Source organism: Myripristis murdjan, chromosome 21 (genome assembly GCF_902150065.1).
Source record: "Myripristis murdjan chromosome 21, fMyrMur1.1, whole genome shotgun sequence".
Classification (NCBI taxonomy): domain Eukaryota; kingdom Metazoa; phylum Chordata; class Actinopteri; order Holocentriformes; family Holocentridae; genus Myripristis; species Myripristis murdjan.
The window spans coordinates 11506846-11526376 of record NC_044000.1 but is presented as its reverse complement, the minus strand read 5'-3'; the positions used below and the strand labels follow the sequence as shown (position 1 = coordinate 11526376).

At 40.7% G+C, this 19531-nt stretch overlaps 1 protein-coding gene across 2 annotated transcripts in view; it reads right to left on the bottom strand.

Annotated features, from left to right (window-relative positions):
- hdac4 (histone deacetylase 4) overlaps positions 1-17369 on the bottom strand; it is a 151841-nt gene extending 134472 nt beyond the window's left edge. For both annotated transcript variants that reach the window (XM_030080429.1, XM_030080430.1), the window contains exons 1-2: positions 17250-17369; positions 2053-2357 (exon numbers count right to left, since the gene is read on the bottom strand). In XM_030080429.1, coding sequence (XP_029936289.1) covers positions 2053-2074 — 22 coding nt within the window. In that variant the 5' untranslated portion in view covers positions 2075-2357; positions 17250-17369. The remainder of the gene's footprint in view (positions 1-2052; positions 2358-17249) is intronic.
- Between the last annotated feature and the right edge of the window lie 2162 nt (positions 17370-19531).

Sequence of the window (19531 nt, the reverse complement as noted above, 5' to 3'; positions counted from 1 at the left end):
CATCTAAAGCATGATCCAGGCCCCAATAACTGCTTGATCACTTCCTCCCTTCTAGGAAGCCAATATAATGTGCTGATAACACAGTCTAATCTTTAACCTAGCCAGCATACTGCTCCTCACATGAAACTGTCAAGAAAAAAAAGCTAGATTGTGCAAAGCAGAGCTCCAGTACACATGCAGAAGGCATATAAAAACAAATGCAACCTCATGGCTGATTAGCATGTGTGCCATTTTGTGCAGCATTTACTTCATTAAATGTGGTCCACAAAACAGGGAGGGAGGGAAAGACAGATTATTATTACCATATGCCTTAGACAAAATTAAATTAAGTTGGGAAAACCAGGAAGTGCCTTCGAGTGCTACGTTCACTCCCATGTTACTTCAGAACTCAAGACCATAAATACTTTAAAAATTTTATTATGAAAATGACAAGTGGAAAGCACTTTTCATAACTACAGTCACATTTTCTCAGATAAATTTGTTTTCTTAGTGTCATTGTTTTCTTGCGTCAGTATGAGTACAAATCAATCAACAGACCACAAAAAAAATATTTGGACAAGCACACACGTACTTTCTTAGACACCGCACTGTAATTATGGTTTAAACAATGGGACATGCTACAGTTTTGGTTTTGCCAGCTGTCAGCTCGACCATATTCACACATTTCTCAGAAGATTTAAGAGCCTGCAAAATTGAAAAACGCAGTTTGATCAGAGGCATACTCAGTTATCTACCTAGAAGATCTGGAGAGAGACTACAACACCGTGCTTCAAACACTGCTATTCCCCATAAACCAAAACACCGTTTTGGTTTTGGCAACAGAAGTCTGGCTTGGTAAGGGCTACAGTTCAAGCTCATTCCTTCCATCCCTGCCTTTAGAGTCAACTGTATATCCAAGTGTTCATGTCAGGCATTTAAGGACACATTATGGAACAAAGTCCTAACTTAGCCGATTATATCTTAGCTCAAAAGAAAATAACATTTAAAAACATTTGCCATCACGGAGACAGAGTTTTACCCAACGTGTTTTAGTTTCTGACACTAACCACCATCTGTGAATCCTTTTTCTGTAATATTAGAAGTCCTAAACTGAATGCTCGAGGGAGAAGACATTTTAAGGCTGTTTCTGTAATGTAGCCCATTGAAGTACTGGCAGCAGCACAGCCTCCATGTGTCACCATGGGCAAAAATGACAATGCCTTGAACCCCTTTCTCAAGAGCAGCTGTAAACAATCTAATTATGCAATCTGCAAAGTGGCTAAACCAAAGCAACACCACAGTTTTGCATGAGGAGTGCATAAGAGCACATGAGAATGCATAAGAGACACAAAGCACCGGAACCGTGCAAGGAGAGAATAAATCAAGGTGAAAATTACCATCCTAAAATCATCAAAATCACATTAATCTGAATGCTTCCTACTTGTTGTTACTGTGAGAAGCTACTAAATTGTTTTTCATTGCTTCTGACAATGACAATAAATTTTCTAAGTCTCTAAACAAACAAAGGTTTCCTCAACAGCTTGATGTCATCATGATCACAGTCTCTACTGCTAATCATCATGTATAAAAGGTACACAAGCATACAGGCAAGTCTGGACTGCACTCACAGCATGCTTTCATGGTCAAAGTGACTACTTGTGCACAAAGAAGGACAGAATAGTAGTGCTGGGCGATACACGGATATACCAATATCGTGATATGAAACTAGATATCACCTGGGATTTTTGATATCGTAGTGCTGTGGTTATGATATTTTCCAGTTTTTAAAGGCTGCATTACAGTAAAAGGATGCAATTATTTGAACTTATTAACCTATTTTACGTGTTCTATTATTTGCCTCTACCTGCTTGGTCATCATATCCACATTACTGACTGTTTCTCAAAAATCTCTTGCGTGTAAACATCCTATGAAAGAATCAAATGCCTATCGTATCGTTAAATATCGGTATCAAGGTATATGGTCAAAGATATCATGATACTTGAATCTGTCCATATGGCCCAGCCCTACAGAAGACTGTCTGTTGTCAACTACTGCAGTGTTTTGCCTCTTACCTGGTCGACTGTGAGAGCTCATGATGGTTGGTACCAAGCTGACTTGGTGGAGGAGGCGAGGGGAGCAGGAGCAGGGACGGGGAGGAGAGGTGAGTGGAGAGGGTGTCAGTGCACCTCTGTGGCGGGTGTAGTGACCACCATCTGCTACCCAGCCAAGTCAGTGCTGCCAGGGGGAGGCGCCAGGATGAGGAGAGACAGAGGGCGGTTGTCTCTCAAGGCCTCATCACACCAAACCGCAGGTGGATGGTGGAGAGCTCAGAAGTGTGTTGCGGCAGGATTCCTTCCTATGCTGCCAAACGGTCAAGCTGTGAGAGGTGGAAACAAATAATGAGTGTTATTATATGCAGAGAGTATTCCAGGTAATAGCTCAAATACAGTAAAAGGATTTCATCAGTAAAATAACCATAAATTAACAATATTGTACATTATTAGTTTGTCCTCATCTGTGATCCTGTGTGTAAATGACTAAACATTTGGATTGGAAACTGGAAATTGACTTTTTAATGATTTTTGAGTCGTTTCAGTTAGTGGTATAAGCACATGCCTTCTGCTCTGTCAAAGTTGTACTGGTAAATGTGTCTGCTTTCTGTTAAATGTATCTGCTTTCATTTGAACCACCAACTGTTTGAACCAATTTTACATCAACAACATCTGACCAACATTCCTGAAGTTTTACCACCACAGCTTATATGGACAACTGGGGAACTACATCAGTCAGTGAAACTTTTGACTGACACTATCCAAGTCTAATACCCAATGCCGGAGGAGAGTCTAGACTGAAATGCAAACAGAAGCTTCATAAAGGCTTACATCTGGTGTTGGGAGTCTTACATCAGAGTCAACAGAGGAAGAAAGAGGGGAAGCAAACCTTTCATGCTCTCTGATTTATCTGTGTCTGCCCTGTACACAAACAAGTATTACAGGAAGTTTCAAACCTTAGCCTATACGTTTGCAGGCCTAGGTATATGTAACCATGTACACTCAGTACAATTAGCATCCAACCAAGGCAAAAATCCAACATCTGACCATTTAATGAGATAGCAAAGACACACAATTTTCTTATCAGGAACCAGAAAACTTCATTTTCAAAGACCCTCCAGCATGCTGGTGGCCAGAAAGGTGTATACTTGGGTGGCGAGCTCTGTAGCTGCAGTTTGCTTGAGACATCAGACCAACAACACAACCGAACAACGATGGTGCTGAAAATTTGTGCTGTTTGTGGATATAGGTTTTATTCCATACCTGTCCCTCCCTCATTATGTCACCGTTATAGCGGCATGCTAGAAAACAACTAAACCTACAAAACAACAAAACACCACCATAACCACAAGGAAAAACAGGCATATTTGTGTTTAAAGTGTTAATAATGTGTTTTAGGTTGAATCCTTTAATGAAAGCTGTGATAATAGTCACTGCAAACAGGCCATTTGAGTTTGGGTCTCTCTCTCTCTCTCTCCCTCCATCTCTTTCTGAATTACTGTCAAATGAATGAGTTCACTGGAAAGAAGGTGCAAGCTTTGAATGCCCAAATAAAAGCTAATGGAAACACCTTAATGCCAGGGTTCTCTGGGGCCTTACTTCATTCATCAGGAACTATCTTAGAAGAAAAACAGTCCCTTAAGTAAATGACTCACCCCCCTCTCAGTCCAAATTTAATGGAGACCCAAATTACACATTAGCATGGTATTCCATGTGCTAAAAATAAAATAAGGACCTGAGTGTGGAGTTTAAGTGCTATGATGCATTTCAGTTCCTAATTTTCAGCAGAACACCGAGCTTCATAATTTGTGAAAACTGTCTACTTTAATCTCAGAGTTTGTGAAACAAACATCAGCATAATTTGCCAAAACATTAACAACGTGTTGCTGTGACACTGTCCAAGCACTTGTGGAGCTTTTAGGTCACTCATTCTGAAAACTCAATGCAGTGCCAAGATTTGTGAAAAATGCTTGAGACACTGAGAGGCTTTAAAGGCCACTAGCACAGTAATTGAGCTGATGATATGATCTGCGATTAATTTGACCGAGAGGCTCCAGTGTCTCTATCCCTGACATGAGCTCTGCAGAGCCAGCTGGTGCCTTCAGGCACCCGCTGGACATTAAGACAGCATCCTCAATGCCTGGGGAATAAACAGCCACACAGGGGAGGTTGAAGTGTGTGTGCTGACATGAGGAGACTATGTGCATGAGCTGCTGATGCGCGCATGTGCACAAGTGTGTGTGTGTGTGTGTGTGTGTGTGTGTGTGTGTGTGTGTGTGTGTGTGTGTGTGTGTGTGCGTGCGTGTGCGTGTGTGTGTGGACAACACATCGATGACCTACAAGGATAATCAAAGTGGGTGTTGACAGATCTGGTAAGGGTTAGGGTGTCATGAGGTGTCAGAGAAGAGTCTTCAATGTGTTGACCATGCTGCAACAGTGCTATTCTCGGACTGAGACTCTATATAGACTATTTTTGTCCTTGTGGGTGTCTGTCAAATAATAAGTTAGACTGTGCTTTTACAGCATGTCACACTGCATTATGACCTAAGATATTTAGTCTCTCTCTCACTGTCTCTCTCTAAAAAAGAAAAAAAAAAAAAAAAAAGCTCAACTTGCATATGGCATCAACCTGGAGTTCATTATATCGGCCTGTTATTGGCTGTGCATTTCTTCCATCTGAATGATTTGACCTCTTCAATCTTCAAATCAAAACTATTCTTAGTGAGTCACATTAAAATTGGACCTGATTTTTGTACCAGATTTCAGATATTTTTACAGCACGGTAAAACCATAAAGCACACCACCTGAGCCTCTTCATGCGTACCCATTTCCCCTGACTGACACTTAAAATTGGAAAAGATTTACGGTTTGCATGCAGCAGAGTATGAATGTGGAAATGTTTCATGGCACTTGACAGGAAAACGGATCTCAGGCCCCCTTAATGGACTTCATTTCCCAAGCACTCCAAGCGGTGCTAGGAGTAATCACGACAGCATAAAAATAACATGTGGTCAGGCAGTGAGCAGTAAACAACAATTAGAGACCCCTTGCATAGCTCATGAAATGAATCATTGAAAATGCACTTGTGCCGCGAAGACAGCTTCAGCCTCTCAGCCCTAATTGACTATGAATAATTCAGTTGGCGAGCGGGATTAGCAGCAGCGCCAGTGTACTGTTGACTGACGCGTTTGTGTTCTTGTTTTTGTTGTTGCGTTGTTGTCATATGAAGCCATCTTTTACCCACTCGTCTAACAATGGTAAAAATGGTGGGGGTGTAGAGCTGGCTGCAATGAGACTTTTCAAAGACAGATGTCACAAAAGCTTAGTTCAGGTTGAAAACAAGACAAGAGAGCGTGTAGCTTAAGTCAACTAGAACCAAGGTCCAAAAAGACATGCACTGCATCTGACTGCTACCAAGCACAGGCGCAAAACTGTGACATAGCTGCCTTGACTCTGGTTCATTTGAGGGCATGACAGCTTGAATCAAAACCCCTCTTGCTTGGTAGGAGGGATCCTTTAAAGTCACTATGACAAGACAAGAAGTGATGAAAAGTTATGAGTGTACGAGTGGGAGGAGCATGGCACAGGGAAGCATGTGAGCACATGTTTGTGGGGTAAGGGAAAGTGACACCCTATCTGACATGAAAGGATGTCTTCCTTGTGTTGACACAATACTCGCCGCTGCTTGTTCATGTTTGCAAAAGAGAATGCAGCGAGCTATAACCGCAGGACATGGCATCAATCAGCTGTTTGCAGAAAAGGGACAGGTCGAGGAGCATTGGCATTGAGTAGTGAGGGAGATCATGTTCCTTGTTGTTTATATGGAGCTCTCGCAGCCACGGGCAAGTCACATGTTACTTGCCACTGAACAGAGTAAGACCTTGATGACAGCTCCTCAAAAAAAGCACCAACAATGAATGGATAATGACATAAGCTTTTGGGTTTACGCAGTAACAGGATGCAATATCACAATGGATGACTGTGGATCAGGCAATATTATACTATTATTTCAGGCTGTCATGCGTCATAGCACCCCAGTGATCCCAATGAATATTGAGCAAAACAGCCCAGAAAATCCTCACATATTAGCATCACTTTGAAAAGGTAGTTTATGGTGCTGCAAACAACTATAAAACAGGCCTCTACCCCTACCTGTGTTTTGCTGAGAAATCCTTGTCAACTTCAGATGCTTTATTCTGCATGTATAACAATTGAATATTTTCACAAACAAATCGGTGAAGCAACTCTGATGACAAAGCCGCCATTACCAAGCCAAGCATTTAACATGGATAACTTCCATAATGTGTAGCAACCATCAAATATCATGGTCTCTATCCTTGGCAGCACAAGACTTGAGATGTATTAAAAACTTATGTTGGCTGAATGTCATAACTTTCCACTGTCTCACAGAAATGTTCAGTTTCTACAAACAGAATTCTGGGATTCAGTGTTTCTGGTTGTCCTGCTTTCCTCCAGTCTTATGATGTGCAGCAACCCTGCTGCAGATTTAGACCTGGTGATATTGGAAGAAAAATAAAGTCACTCTGAAGAACAATGATGATGTTTTTAGAAGTCTGACCTACTGATTAGTGGTTACTTCCCCAACATCTCACAGGAGGCTTGGAATGAAAATCATCACTAATATCCATTTTACGCTGACCTAAAATCTCACTATCGTCCAGGGCTTCAGTTCAGTGGAAACAGCTTAACCCAGAATTTTAGACACGCATTCTGAACCCTGCAACAGCTGCAGGTAACTATCAGCTTTGGCAGAGGTGTAAACAAGTCAGCTACTGATCTGCAACCCACATAGCCGCAATGATGCAGGACATGCTCTACATTTTAGCTAGGCGAGCCTAACCTCAGTATAATTTTAACCTATGTAATGTGTTAAATTACCAATAAACTACCATGTTTTGGGCTGAACTCTGACTTGTGCTCATAGAGCAGTGTCTCCTTTACCATAGGCAGTGGTGGGCATCCCACCCACTACGAGAAAAGGAATTGGAGGGTTACACTGAGCATCATATCAGTGTCGTGCTAGTGAGGCAACACTGTTCACGTGAGACAGAAGCGTCTATACTGGTTCCATCATGGCGTCACACACATAGTAAAGCCTAAATTAATTAGCAAAGAAGCAGCCAGTCTTTCTGAGCAGTTCTCAAAGTCAACCCAAACCCAACAGCACCCACCAGGCCATTTAAGAAATTGCAAAGTTGCTGTAACCCATGCCTCCATCTCTGTGTGTGGAGTGTGGAGCTTCTTTCTGTGGTGCAGCGACTGTGTGGGATACACACCTCACTTCAGAGGTTGGTTACAGTTTATGTTCTTGCTGCTGTCACTCTGTTCACTTTAATGGAACTGTTACGATGCATGACACCCCCGTCTCACTCAGCAACAGCCTTCAGCCGACTGTGCAGTGGGTGTGTGTGTTTGTTTGTGCCATGTGTAATGATGCATTTTAACAGTGCATAAAGGTGCAATTATTTCTTGATAGCGCTTTTTTTCCAATATTGCATTAGTGGGTTGAGCAGGTTAGTACCACAGTTTGTGGTCTGGTGTCTCCTCTCCTCATTATTATCATTATCATTATCTTCTGTAAACCCATGAACTTTGAAATAACGAATAGCCCATACATTGTTAAATGTAAATAAATTAAGTCAGTAGTGTTTCATTGGGTATTCATTCACTTGATGCAGGTTTCTTGGAAAAACCTGCATAGTGTTGTTGTAATGAAAGACCGCTGGGGCTGGAGAAAATGCAGCATTTCAGTCAAGTTAGAAATAAGTGAACTGAACAGATAAGTGAACTGTCCCTTGAAGAAATATGAACTCTTCACTTGACGTGGAGTCAATGTTTGTAATAATGTCACTTCAAAATACATTTATGCATTATGTATTATAAATGTAACCAGTAGCTTCTCTCCCATGAAGCAAGGGATTACAGCGCACATCAGTTACAGTGAACTGTTCTGGACAAATGGGAAAATGTTTTAAATGACAAAATGATGTGGATATAGACCGTGGTTACACTTCTCTTTTCAGTGCAACTTCTGTCATCCAATCATGCCAGGTTGCACTCACTGTCAAGTCTGTACGCTCCGAGATCAGACCTCGCTCAGGTTTAGATCTGACCAGCAGGGCCGACCCTCCCTAAATGCAGAACACATGCTGTGCATTGGCCCTCAAGCTGAAACTGGGGGCTCTCTTGTACAAATGTGGCGCATGTAGCTACACCAGAGTCCCCAGTGCCAGCAGTTCACGAGGCCCCCAAGCCATCACTCGCGAGACACGCACGCGCCAAGTCAAGTCAGCTGAGGTTTCTCATCTGCCGCATGCATCACAGTAATGATTGATAATCAACATCTGACCAATCACTGCTCAGGCTTAAGCACCAGTGCAGGTAAAGAGATGGCAACAAGAGAATTTGAATCTGGCACAAACGAGGGGAAAAAAACCAAGAATTACAAGCTTCATTCGAAATAAATCTCAAGTAAAAATGTAAAACTCTAGCATTATTACACACTTCAGATAATATCTGCTGTTGAAATATTCTGATATTAATTGATGACCTGATTTTTTTTTTTTCACATGTTGGTTGTTCTTATCAATAAAGACTGTTACATTAAATGGCATTTTGTTATACAACGATTTTGTACCTACTGTACACTTGGACATCATGTGGGCACACAATTTATCAGTACATTTAGTGGAATATTTCTGCGTAGGAATATACATGATCACCACCTGATAAGGCTGGTCACACTGAAGTGTCTAGGCTGGACATACATATACGGGACACAGCTGAGTTCCAATCTGGCGTATCCGATGGCAAAAGTCACATTGAACAGACAAGTGTAACCACGGCCACAGTGTGCACAGCTAACTCAAGATGAATCATTCATTCTGTACTGCAGGCAAAAAACTTTTACAGTCTTGTAGCCTGACCTCGGTGTTTAGGAGAAGGGCTACCAGTCCTTGTGTCACGTGTAACGTCAAGCCTAATGAAAAGTACAAAGCAGTTTGCTCACCATCTATAATAGACTCATGAGTCGTGTTGATGATGATGAGGGATCAGACACCCCCGCGTTGTTCCCCTGGCGACAAAAGGCCATCTATTCTGAGTCAAACAAAAAGCAGGAAGTAGCCTTTTTCCACACTGTCTGCTAAGCCTTCTGAATGACACAGGCCCACGCAACTTCCCTGTCTTTATCACTCACTTTCTTACACTGTCACTCTCACTCCTTAACCCACACATCTCTCTTATTCACTCTCAGCATCACCCACCTATACTATTGTTTTTCCCTCTCTCCCGCGACCTTCCACCACTTCTTTACACTTCTGCACAAAAGAAAGATCTTTTTCATATTCTCAGCTAGTCTGCTGAAATCCACCTTTCATTTCTTTCCATCCTGTTACCATCTGTCATGTATGAGAAGCAGAGGTGGTAGAAGTTCACAAATTCCTTACAAGTAAAAGTGCAAATGCTCATACTAAATTAAATACTAAAAATATGCTCTGATAAGTTTTGAAGTACCATTTAAAATCCTTTACTCAAGTCCAAGTATAAAAGTACATGATATTAATTTTACTTAAAATATCAAGGTATAAGTATCCCTGTAAAAACAATATTTCTAATGTACTAAACAGGGGTTCTCTGTTGAATGTTACTCTGAATCCCAGATGAGAAACAGCCTGCACCTCAAATCACCTTTTTGAACACTACGACACTTCTAAGTAGCCTACTGTTGATCAAATAGCAAAATAACATTTTACATGACACGTAAAACTGAGTGCAAAAACTATTTGTCATATCAGTGTGTCTGCACACATCGTTACTCAAGCCAGCTTCAGAGCTCCAGCACTTTTTCCATTTCAAAATTCCAGACATTTTCCAGACCTTAACATCTTGACTGGGACTTGAAGACATACCGATGTTCAACATTAAGTATCTGATAGCTGCAGAGCAATGTGACGGTTCCCTACTTTTTTACAACTGACACACTTTAAGAGATATAGCTTCTATAGGTGTAACTATTATCTTTTGCAGGGACAGTATTCAAAGACTTGAGCTCTAAAACAGTTAAAGAGTTTTGCTCCACTCAAAACTCCCCCTCCCAACATGAGTGAATTCACTCTCTATTGTCCTTGGAGGAGTCATTTACATAATTATGGTAAACACTGATTGGACTTTATTTGCTATACTAATTTACTTTGACCACTGGAGTTATTTCAGTCACACATGATAGAGGTAGGAACTATTCTACAGGTGAGAGGTGGTGCTAGACAGGGAAGCAGACAGTTTATGACCACCATTTTTCACCATTTTTTTGTGTGTCTTATGTAGTTTCACATCTTTCCAATCATATACAAATAGCATTGGTTTATTTTCTGTGTTAATCGAACTACTGCTGGAATATTGTGCTTCATGGACACCCACTTCAGTGAGCAAATGAACAATGCTGCCCACAGCTATAAAGTATATAATCTCTAGAAAACATTTTTTTTAAATCCCACTACACATGTAAGTAATTACATCACCTGTCATGCAGTCCCTAACTGACTTTTTTTTAAGTCCCTATAATGCTTTTGCGTCTCAAATCTTCAGTCTCTTTCCCTCCTTTGTGGTGATAGCACTTCAGTCACATGTCATGCTTGATCATCTGCTTCCAGAATGAGATCAAGTCTGTTTTGAAAATGTAAGGAGTACAAATTATCCATTTTTCCACTGAAATGTAGTGAGTAAAAGTCAAACATATTAGGCGAAAGAAAAGCTCAGGTGTTAAAGAAATGCTTGACAATCTTACTTAAGTAGAGGAACTTTGTTACTTCCCACCTCCAGTGAAAAGTATTTAGAGCTATCACAATTTAAATGGTAATTGTGCCTCACACAGTCCAACATGCTGCCTCTCAAAAATCTCTTCCACATGCAAACTGACATTCTCAATGCTACGTTCAAACTATACTAGAAAATAAATGTTGACCTCTACGCCATCACATTTTTATTTCCATGACGCAAACTCAGCATAGCAAAGCAGCTGCTACCAGCCAGTAAAAGACAATTTTGACACACAAGCTGACTCCATTCCTGTTTGGACCCTATTAGCCAACTCACCTTTCCCTCACACTTGTGTCTGTCTCCTTACATCTACAAAAACACATGTTTGGAAGGTTTGGTTGATTTAAATATAAAAAAGCATGTACTTATAATGCTGACTTAAAAATTTCCACAATAAAGGATTCTACAGCTATTCTAAGCATTTGCATCCCCCTCACACCGCCCCACACATAAAGATACACATTTTTAAAATATTTTTCAAGCTCCAAAAACAAGTTAGCAAGAAAAAAAAGTCAAAGTGTGCATACACTAGAAAAGATGAGTGTGCAAGGCACTCTTCAAAAGTCAAGTTAAAAAGATATTAATACACAGGCTAGTTCAATGATTATCATATGGTTCTAAAGGTTGAATTATGCTTCAGCGTTAGAAGAGCGTACGGGGGTTGTGCGAAGCACGCATTTCCTACGCAGCGCGTGTGTGGCCAACATACCTCTGCGAAACACACTGAGCAATTCTCCGCCCACCAACGTCGCTGCTCTTCTGTACGTCTTTGTAATGGCGAGAGGACGAGTCGTATAGGTGCGGGTACTTGCGCACCTCCTCGGCCAGGCGTTCTTCCGCGATATCCAGCACTCTCCAAAGTTTACAAACACAACCGACTAGTCGAGACACAACAGCTGTTTTAAAAACGGCGCTGCCAGCCGGCACAACAACAGGATGTGATGCCGGTTGCAACGAAATGCCGGAAATGATGTACTTCGGCGGACCAATCATAGCTCTTGTGGGCCTGCGTAGGGTCCGCGTAGTTACAATTTTTGGGAGGCGCGTGACAAGGCTCTGCGGCGGTCGCACAACCCCCGTAAGCTTCGCACAACCTCCGTACGCTCTTCCTACGCGGAAGCATAATTCAGCCTTAATAGTTCTCCAACATGTTTCAGCATGCGCCTTCATCAAGGAGACTGCCACAGACCAAAGACCTTAAGAACCTAATTAAATGTTAATTTAATTTAAAATTTGCCATTCAAATTCAATATGCTAAAGGAATAGGAATTAGATACTCGATTAAAAATATAATGGAAAAACAAGCTACCAAATAAAAATGCATTATAGCAAGGGCTCTGTGCAGGCCTTGCTGGGGTGTGAGGAGAGGGGTAGGGGGTAACCGGACGGTTTACACAGTCCTGCTGGTACACCGCAGGGTCCTGTCACCATGCTTGTGCCCAGGCACGACAGCACCATTAATAGACCCCATTAGTATCCATTAGCATGACAACATCCACAAGACGTCCACAAACAAGGACGCCTTCCCCAATTGCTACCCCTCCAACTCTTGCTAATTGAGTTTGGGGAGGGTGGTGGGTTCAAAGTCAGGCCAAGGCCCTGACAAAGCCAAATGCAGCTAAAACAGGCTTATTAATGGAGTGGTGAGGGGCAGCGAGGTATATGGGGTGAATCCAGGACAATGCTTCCAAGTTATGAACTCATTTGGTGACCATGAGAAACCACATCAAGGATTCATCGAGCCTCAAATCACATCAGTTGAGGCTGAGAGCCTCTGTATAGGCAGCCATTAAAAGCTCTGTGTTCGCTGCTTTCTGCCTTCATCTTTTCTATATTTACTGCTTCTTTGATCCCTCACTCTTTGTCTATCTCCAACAGTCTTCGTCCTGCGTTTTTTTTTTTTTTTTTTCATTCTTCAAGCACCAAAATAGGAAGCTTAAATGAAGGTATGTAACTGAGTATGGGGCAAATATGTGAATTTTGGCTGCACTAGTTCTTGCATGACATTTGGATTATCCAAAAAACACAGAAAAGAAAAGAAAAGAAAAGAAAAGAAAAGAAAAGAAAAGAAAAGAAAAGAAAAGAAAAGAAAATATGGCATGTCAATGCAAATGTAGGGTGTCTGATCAACCAATTCAGCAATATCTTTGACTGTGGTAGCTTCACTGTTTAGTGTCTTGAATTAATGGTTACTCTCTGTGTCAACCAATTTGGCTTGCTTTAGGTGTCTGGCAGCAAAGAGCTTGTTTCTATGTGTAATTATAATGCATATTTAGCTGATGCCTGACAGCTGTTCATTATGAATCATATCCACCCTACTTCTCACAATTACAAGGCAACAGTAAACCTGTAGTCACCTGCAAATGATGCAGTTCCCCTCTGGGCCAATGGGTCACAAATATGTCTCCTTGTTTTGAACTGTAATTGGAGCACCCCTGAGCCTACATGTGTAGCTTTGTAATGACCATTACAGAGAGGTGAGAGCACATCCCTAAGATTTTTCAAGTTTTACCGGTGGTGTTTCAGATATTACACAAAATGATGGACGTACAAACGAAAAAACAACACAGTGCTGCGCTCGTAGTGGGATAATTAACGTTTTTGTTTTTATTCCAAAATGCAGCAGTAAATGCATCATTCACCAAGTTTGTTCACAAGTCCCCTCAGCGGACACTAAGATAACACATGCTGACAGACAAACAAATAAACCAAAAGGAACTAAACTACAGTAACGTATTAGATAGCAGAACACTGAAGAGAAGATCCTGCCAAGCAGTTTACCAATTCCTGCTGGTTGAGCATGTCTTTGCACCACAGGATACTGTCACCTTGTTTGTCCCCAAGCACAACAGTGGCATTAATAGCCCCCATTAGTATCCATTAGTGTGACAACATCCACAAAATGTCCACAAACAAGCAAGCGTTCCCGATGCCAACTCTTGCTAAATGATTTTATGTGGGAGGGGGTTGGAAAGTCAGGCCAAGGCCTGACAAAGTACAATGGAATGGAACTAAACAGGCTTATTAATGGGGTCAAAAGAGGCAACCATGTGGATACAGAACAATTTGCTGGTCCTGAATTCTAGTAAAGTAGTAATGCACAAGTTGGCTCATGACCTCTGCTCAGGTTTTATTTGATTCATCTGCTTGATTACAACAGTGGGCCTCATTGAGAAAACGAAATGTGCCAGCAAATCCCAACAAATCATTGTGGTAATAATGTAGAAGTATTAAAAAACAAGACTGTTCAATGAAACCAAAAGCAACAAAACATCTGAGCTTGCTATCTGTCTGGACCACAGTAGTAAACGCATGAACCTCCCCACATCACCAAGGCGCAAATACGTATCAATTGTTAAACAAATGAAATGCTAAACATCTAATGGCTGTGTTGTACAGTGTAGAGACAGGAAAATTAATGACTATCTATTGTCTTTTGTCTGGGCTCTGTGACTTTAATCACTGCACAACTGACTGCTTGTAATGTTGGCCACCTGGGTTTAAAGGTTTAAAGGTTATCCTATTGTTGTACGCACTGTAAGTCTCTCCAGATAAGAGTATCAGTTAAATCCTTCCAATGTAAATGTGTGCAATTATGCCTCCTACGAACTTTCTAATTAAATCCACTCTGATGCTCTTAGAATAGCATTTCATATGCTAGTTGCAATATTTATCACTTGTTGGGTGATTAAAAACAACTCTCACTGCAAAATGAATTTCTGGCTGAATAACCTCTGCCACAAGAAGAAACAGAGGATGGAAACATAAAGACTTAAAAAAAGGAAAGGAAAGAGAGAATTTTTGCAATTGTTTTTGGCAAGCGATTGTGCCAGGGTGCTGGAATCATACAAATTGGCAGCTCAGGTAAGGTCAGTGTGAAGACAGGACAGGTTTAATGATTTCCTGAAAAGCTAGAGGAGGGGCATTTGTTTTTTGTGACTTTTGACAGTAATCCTCAGCACTACAGGGTGTACATGGAAAATCTGGGTGTAAATAATTCAGGGCCACCATAATCCTTCTATACCTGTCTATGTGAAAGTGATTGCAGACATTCCCATGTCCTTCTGTTTTCCCTCATGTCTGAGCATCACAGTCATGCAATGCACTTCATTCATTTTCCATACTGCAACTTAATCAGATGCTGAGCCTGCATGCATGCACAAGTGAACACAGCGCAAAACCATGCAGGGTTTGTTACCTTCTGCCTCAACATGTTACTCTGAGTTAGATGTTCAAGTCATGAGTCAGTCTCTCATATGCCCTTATTCTGTAATATATAATTTATATATAATCTGTGATGTTTAGCGAATTAACTTATGTTATAAGTGTTACCAGTGTTATTATAGTGTTACTTCAATTTTTCATGCATTCAAATTTCATCAACCTGACATTTGTTGCACTCAGTAGATATGTGTAGATGGAGAGCGCAAAGTAATAGCAGAGCAAGGAGTTTTTCTCAAATGGAGAAACAGTAGGAGTCGTGCCACCCAAACGCAACATGTCTAGCGGCAGCACTGCATTAGAGTCTATTAAGGGCTGTTGTCATGGAGAGCAATGGATTTCTACTGGCATGACTGGTGAACATCTGTGCAAAATGAGGCGTCCAGTCAGAAGTTCTTGCTATTTGCTTCTGAGGGTCTGACACCAAAAACATTTTACATGTTTCATATATCTGAAAATGTTTCCTGCATCAAAAGCCTTGGTAGCTGCAAGAAGCTGCAAACATCTGATGTCATGTCATTCATATTTGGCCAGTTATTCACAAAATAAGAAAAATATACCACTAAATAACAAAAACGAGCCCACAAATGAAAGGTGTATCACCAAAAGCTGTTTTAATAGTGCTGAAGTATTTTTTACGGTGGATTTTTTCCTTCAATAAATTTTTATGTGTGTGTGCTGGCATGTGTATACTTCTATTTATACAATGCACTAAAGCCTATTAGGCATTTTGGAGGGTGGCCCAGAGGTTAGACAGACTTTCCCGTAACCAGACGGTCTTAGGTGCAGTCCACTTTTGTTCAGCAACTCTGAAGCCCTACCTATTCACTATGGGCTAGTTCATCAGCTGAATGTCTAAAATATAAATGATATTTCTCTTTTGGCATGTAGCTGAGCCTTATCCTGAGAAACACACCGATTTGCTGTGCTGCAACTGAGACGGCCAACTCAAAATTAAGTGAAACCAATAACTCATAGTTAAAGTTGCAAACGAAGACGAGTCCTTGTTTGCCTTCTCCTCAAATCACGGCATTACCCTCAGCGGAGTCATCCTTCTCAAACTGTGCTCAGTGCCAAGTTTTCAGGAAGGCTGCTATAGCCTTCTTCCTGTGGGGCCTGGGTTTTACAAGTGCGGAACAGCAGTCCTTGGGAGCTGGAATGCTGAAGGAATAGTTTCCACTAGTGGAGGCTAAAGGAGCCAGAGAAGGGCACAGATACAGCCCTGCTGCCGCTGTTGCCGCTGCTGCTGCTGGAGCCCTGTGTTTACACTTCATGAAGACTCCAGTTTACACCCAAGGCTTTGGCAGCAGTGGTTCGACTTCAGCAGAAAAACCGTCATCATGCAAGCAGTGATTTAGCCGCACATGCACACCTACACACATGCGGATGCTCGCACAGACACACAACCTGTATTACATTACATACACACACTACAGTAGCTGTATTGTTTTGATAAAAGCGTAGTGTCTGACAACTTTTTACTGCATTTCAGCAGCTCGTCTAACACTTCGCGTTTGAAGAAACAGCTCAAACTGCGGTTGACTGAAACTCACCACTACATCTGGGAGCTGTTTACACGAACCTACAGCCAGTCACTGTGGCAGGAAAAACAATACGACAACATTAAGCGCTGCGCTGTAGCAACAACTCAGGAAAGGTGATACGAAAAGTTTGACCAAACAAATAAATAAATAAATATGTCGGGTGGTGTTCCTAAAGTTTGTGTGTTGCCGTCTGGGCGGCGTGTTACGGCTCATTTTGAAACAGTGTTAGCAGCCGCTCCGCTGATCAATAGTCCTGCTTAAATCGAGTAACAATGTTGCACGGCATTTAACACAGGACAGCTTTTTAGAGCCACTCCAAAGTGTTAGTGCTGAATAACAACAGCGGCATTACGCAACATATACACTTCAATTATAAATACATTTAGGGGAGAAATTAAGCAGCGTAGAGCAGAATAAATGTAAAAGTTCACCCGTGTTGGACTCCGAAGTGGAAAAAGCACAGCCAACCAAACTCCTAGCTAACTAGTAACGTTAACATAATTTGTTGGTTCGCTCCACTTTGTGTATCTCGAGCGCAAGAGCGGCTTGTGTCGGCTAGTTGTGTTTTGTGAGTAAGTACATACATAAATATATAAATAAATAAATACACTCTACCTGAAGGAGTACGCTTGGACGCAGACGTCTGGGTTTCTCCGTGTCCGCCGCAGCATCCACCGTGCAGGGTTTAGGACCCGTCGGTAAGAGGACAGCTACTGGATATCATTCACCAAACAGGTCCGCCATACTGGATTTTGGCAAATAAATCACGTGTCGGACGCCCTCCTGCATTTCCTTGGAAGGCGGGGTCTGGAGGACGGGATGATTGACATCTTATGTACGGTCCGAGTCAATGAATGGGAAAAAAAAAAAAAAAAAGTTTTCCGTTTGGATTCACAAGTTTGTGCAAAGTGAGAGACGCCGGCACACTATCTGCGTCTCCTCCTTCAAAGCAGTCATCGCGACCCAGTGAGTAATATTATTACAATATAGAGATTTTGCTGCATGTGCTACCCAAATAGTGTCACTATAAAATGTCTTTAATGTTTATGTATGGATTTATTTTGTCAATTGCTTAGGTTTTATGGTGACTTTAACGTCCACAGTGTCACAGTAATGTTCTTTATAGTGTAATTGTGGAGCTCATTAATAAAAGGTTAGTAACCTCTGCTCATCTCCTATGGCTATGTATTTTTATAATATTCGGATAGTGTTTCTGTGGAATGCTATTTAAGATTTGTTTATTTTATGTCCCCTCCTCGTATAGGCCTCTCACTATAATTTTGCTGTAATTTACCTACAGGGGCCGAAAGACTGTGTCTGCAGTATTTAATTATGAGTTTACAATGACCTTATAGCACAAATGTTATGTTGTTGTTCCTGCAGGATCCATTGTTATATTCTCATACACTGTCTCTTAAAATGTAGGATAGTGTTATTATAGGTCTTTAAAATGGATGCTTTTGGTGCATTTTTACATTCAATAACTCAGTGAAACATTTTAATGTTTTAACAGGGTAACTGCAAGAAGGGCTTTAACAGACCCATGTTGTCTTACATTTCTGTTATGGAAGCTGAAAAGGTGGATGAAAAACTACAGAGCCCTATAATTTATCCTATCAAAAATCGTTTTATACATTTTAGAGGGATATAACACTAATATTATAAAATGATGAGCTGCTGTAGGATATTATAGGAATCTTCTAGGGATGCCTTAGAGATTTTAAAAAATACATAAATTGACAATAAGGTCCTCATAGACTCAATATTGAGTACCATGCACACTGTGTACATGACTGTAGGAGCATAATAGGAATATTATAGTGACTCATTGCTTTGGGATTATTACAGAGATTTTTTTTTGTGTGTGTGTGATGATGAGGATGATGATGAAAATTACATCAGATATCATTATCAGTGATTATGATGAAGCAGCTGAAAATCATATTCTTGAGAGAATTGAAAAATTACAATAATAATAGATTATGGCTAGAATTATTCATAGACTAGCCTACCGTTCCATATTCAAATTTGTAATGAAATGATAATGAAAGTTGGTGCATGCATGTTTATGCATCATAGAAAATCTATCCATTCCCTCCTGTCAAATGAGCTAACGTGGAATCATAATGAATGTTTAATAACAGCAAAGACTGAGATTTTAACACACAATCCCTGCAATACCTCAACCCTGTTCAGGTGGCATCTTGTATTCTTGCCATTGAAGAAAAAAAAATCTAAAAAAAAAAAAAAAAAAAAAAAAAAAAAAATTATACTGACAGCTGGCAGCATAATTACAGATAATAGTTCCTTTCACTGTGTATTTCTTGAGTTAATTTTTGATGTTTGGATGCAATAATGTTAATAGATAAGACAAAATCATGCAAAAGCATTCTGAAAAGTTTGCTTTCCATATATGCCACCATCTTTTCACAGACACAAGTAAAGAGGTACATACATAATCATATAAAATGAATATTTAAATCTGGATAATATTACATGCCAGCCAATACTCACAACATAAGAATTCCTCTTGCTTAATAATACAAATATGGGTCAAGTACTTCTCTCAAATACTTTTTTAAAGCTTCTTTTGAGCTTCTTAGGTGCTGGATGAGTGGGGTTTGCCACACAGAATAATACAAGATGTGAAAGTGCTTGAAAGTCAATTCAGTATAGGCCTACTTTTTATTTAGCTCGTGAAGAATATGCCAGTATGGAATGAATAAAAAATGAATGAATGAAGCTACCTAATATACTGTATCTGAACTTCCATAAAGCAGTAAACACATCCACACAGGGGTACTTCAAATATATATCACCTTATGAGGTCTAGCCTGGAGCTTTTTTCAGGTTTGGGGTCAAAGCAGTTTCTATAAGTCATTAAATGAGGCGACTGT